Here is a 1,371-nt window from a genome sequence, read left to right on the forward strand (position 1 = left end):
CCCCCCCCCCCCCCCGCCGGTCTCCATAGCAACAGCCGGCCAGCACCAGCCCCCGGCCAGGCCCTGCTCACCCAGGTCCCCGGAAGGGACCGCTCGGCCCCCACTCAGCCCCTTCTCCCCTTCTTCTCCCGTCATAACCTCCTGGTGTCTTTTGCTTTAAAACTCATCTCAGGTTCTTAAGCAGACTGCCGCCCGGTGGGCCCAGGTGTGTCTGCAAACTTAGTTTGAACGCGTGGTACCTGCAAGGCGCGAGGCCGCATGTGAGAAGCAGGTAACTGGCCCGCTGCCCGGGAAGGGGGCCCCCCCTGGGCACAGGTCTCAGACCACAGCTCCCGGGGGCTGTGCACACGCTGACCGAGAGTGGCCCGGGGTTGTGTGGCCGCAGCCCGGCTCCGTGCTGAGGTGCCTGCTGGCCCCCACCTGCTCGTCCACAGAGGCTGGGTGGGCCCGTCGTGGTGCCAGGTACAGGGAGGCCCAGTCACCACCGGGCTGTGCTGCCCGGCCACCAGGCCTCCGGGTCCCATGCTGCTCTCTGTGGGTGAAGACAGGGCCACCCACAGGCCCCCCTGGGCCTGCTCGGACCCCTGAGAGCCAGGCACGTGCTGACTCCACTTTGAGCTGCTGAGCTACTGCTCTCACACCTGGGGAGGAGGGGGTAAAGGGGGTGGGAGTCCACCCAGCCCTGAGCCTGCACTCTATGAGGCAGGCAGTGCCCGGATCCTGCAGGGCCAGGCCATTGGTGTCCTCCTGGATGGGGACACCAAGCCCAGAGAGGGCCGTGCACTTGCCCAGAGTCACACAGCACAGCAGGTCAACTGGGTTCTCTCCCTGCTGAGCCCTGAGAACCCGCAGGGACAGGCCGGGTCGGGTGGCACAGCCCCTGCCGCTCCCAGGGGTCTGGTCCGCCAACGCCCACTGGGAGGCACGGAGCAGGACCAGCCGGCCCGGATGCGTGTCTGCCGGTTCTAACAGTGGTTTCCTACCCGCCAGCTCCCTGACCGACGGGCACACACTCTCCAAAGAGTCCCTCAGCCACGCTCTCGACCTCTCGTCCCCGGAGAAGGCCAAGGATGCTCAGCCGAACTCGGCAGGTGAGCCGGGCGCCTGGGCAGGGCGGGCGGGGCTGCTGGGTGCAGAGCCCAGCTGTGCTGGGGGCCAAGGACAGGGAGCCACAGGGCAGGGCGTGGGGGCGGGGAGGGGACTCCCCACCTCACCCTCCAGCACGACCGTCCCCAAAGCCAGCATGGCGGAGGTAGTGGGAGAAGATGTCTCCTTGAAGTTGAGGAAGGGGAGAGGCAGGGATGGGCAGCTGAGGCCTCAGCGGAGCTGGGAGCTCAGGGGGTGGGGCTGAGGCCGGAGGAGGCGCGGTGA

General features: G+C 68.1%; 1 protein-coding gene across 1 annotated transcript in view; it reads left to right on the top strand.

Annotated features, from left to right (window-relative positions):
• ACSBG1 (acyl-CoA synthetase bubblegum family member 1) overlaps nt 1-1,371 on the top strand; it is a 41,022-nt gene that overhangs the window by 4,255 nt on the left and 35,396 nt on the right. Inside the window, exons 3-4 of the mRNA XM_014546257.1 lie at nt 173-271; nt 991-1,091. Of these exons, the coding sequence (XP_014401743.1) occupies nt 173-271; nt 991-1,091 (200 nt within the window). The remainder of the gene's footprint in view (nt 1-172; nt 272-990; nt 1,092-1,371) is intronic.

This window comes from Myotis brandtii, unplaced genomic scaffold, assembly GCF_000412655.1.
Source record: "Myotis brandtii unplaced genomic scaffold, ASM41265v1 scaffold439, whole genome shotgun sequence".
Lineage (NCBI taxonomy): Eukaryota > Metazoa > Chordata > Mammalia > Chiroptera > Vespertilionidae > Myotis > Myotis brandtii.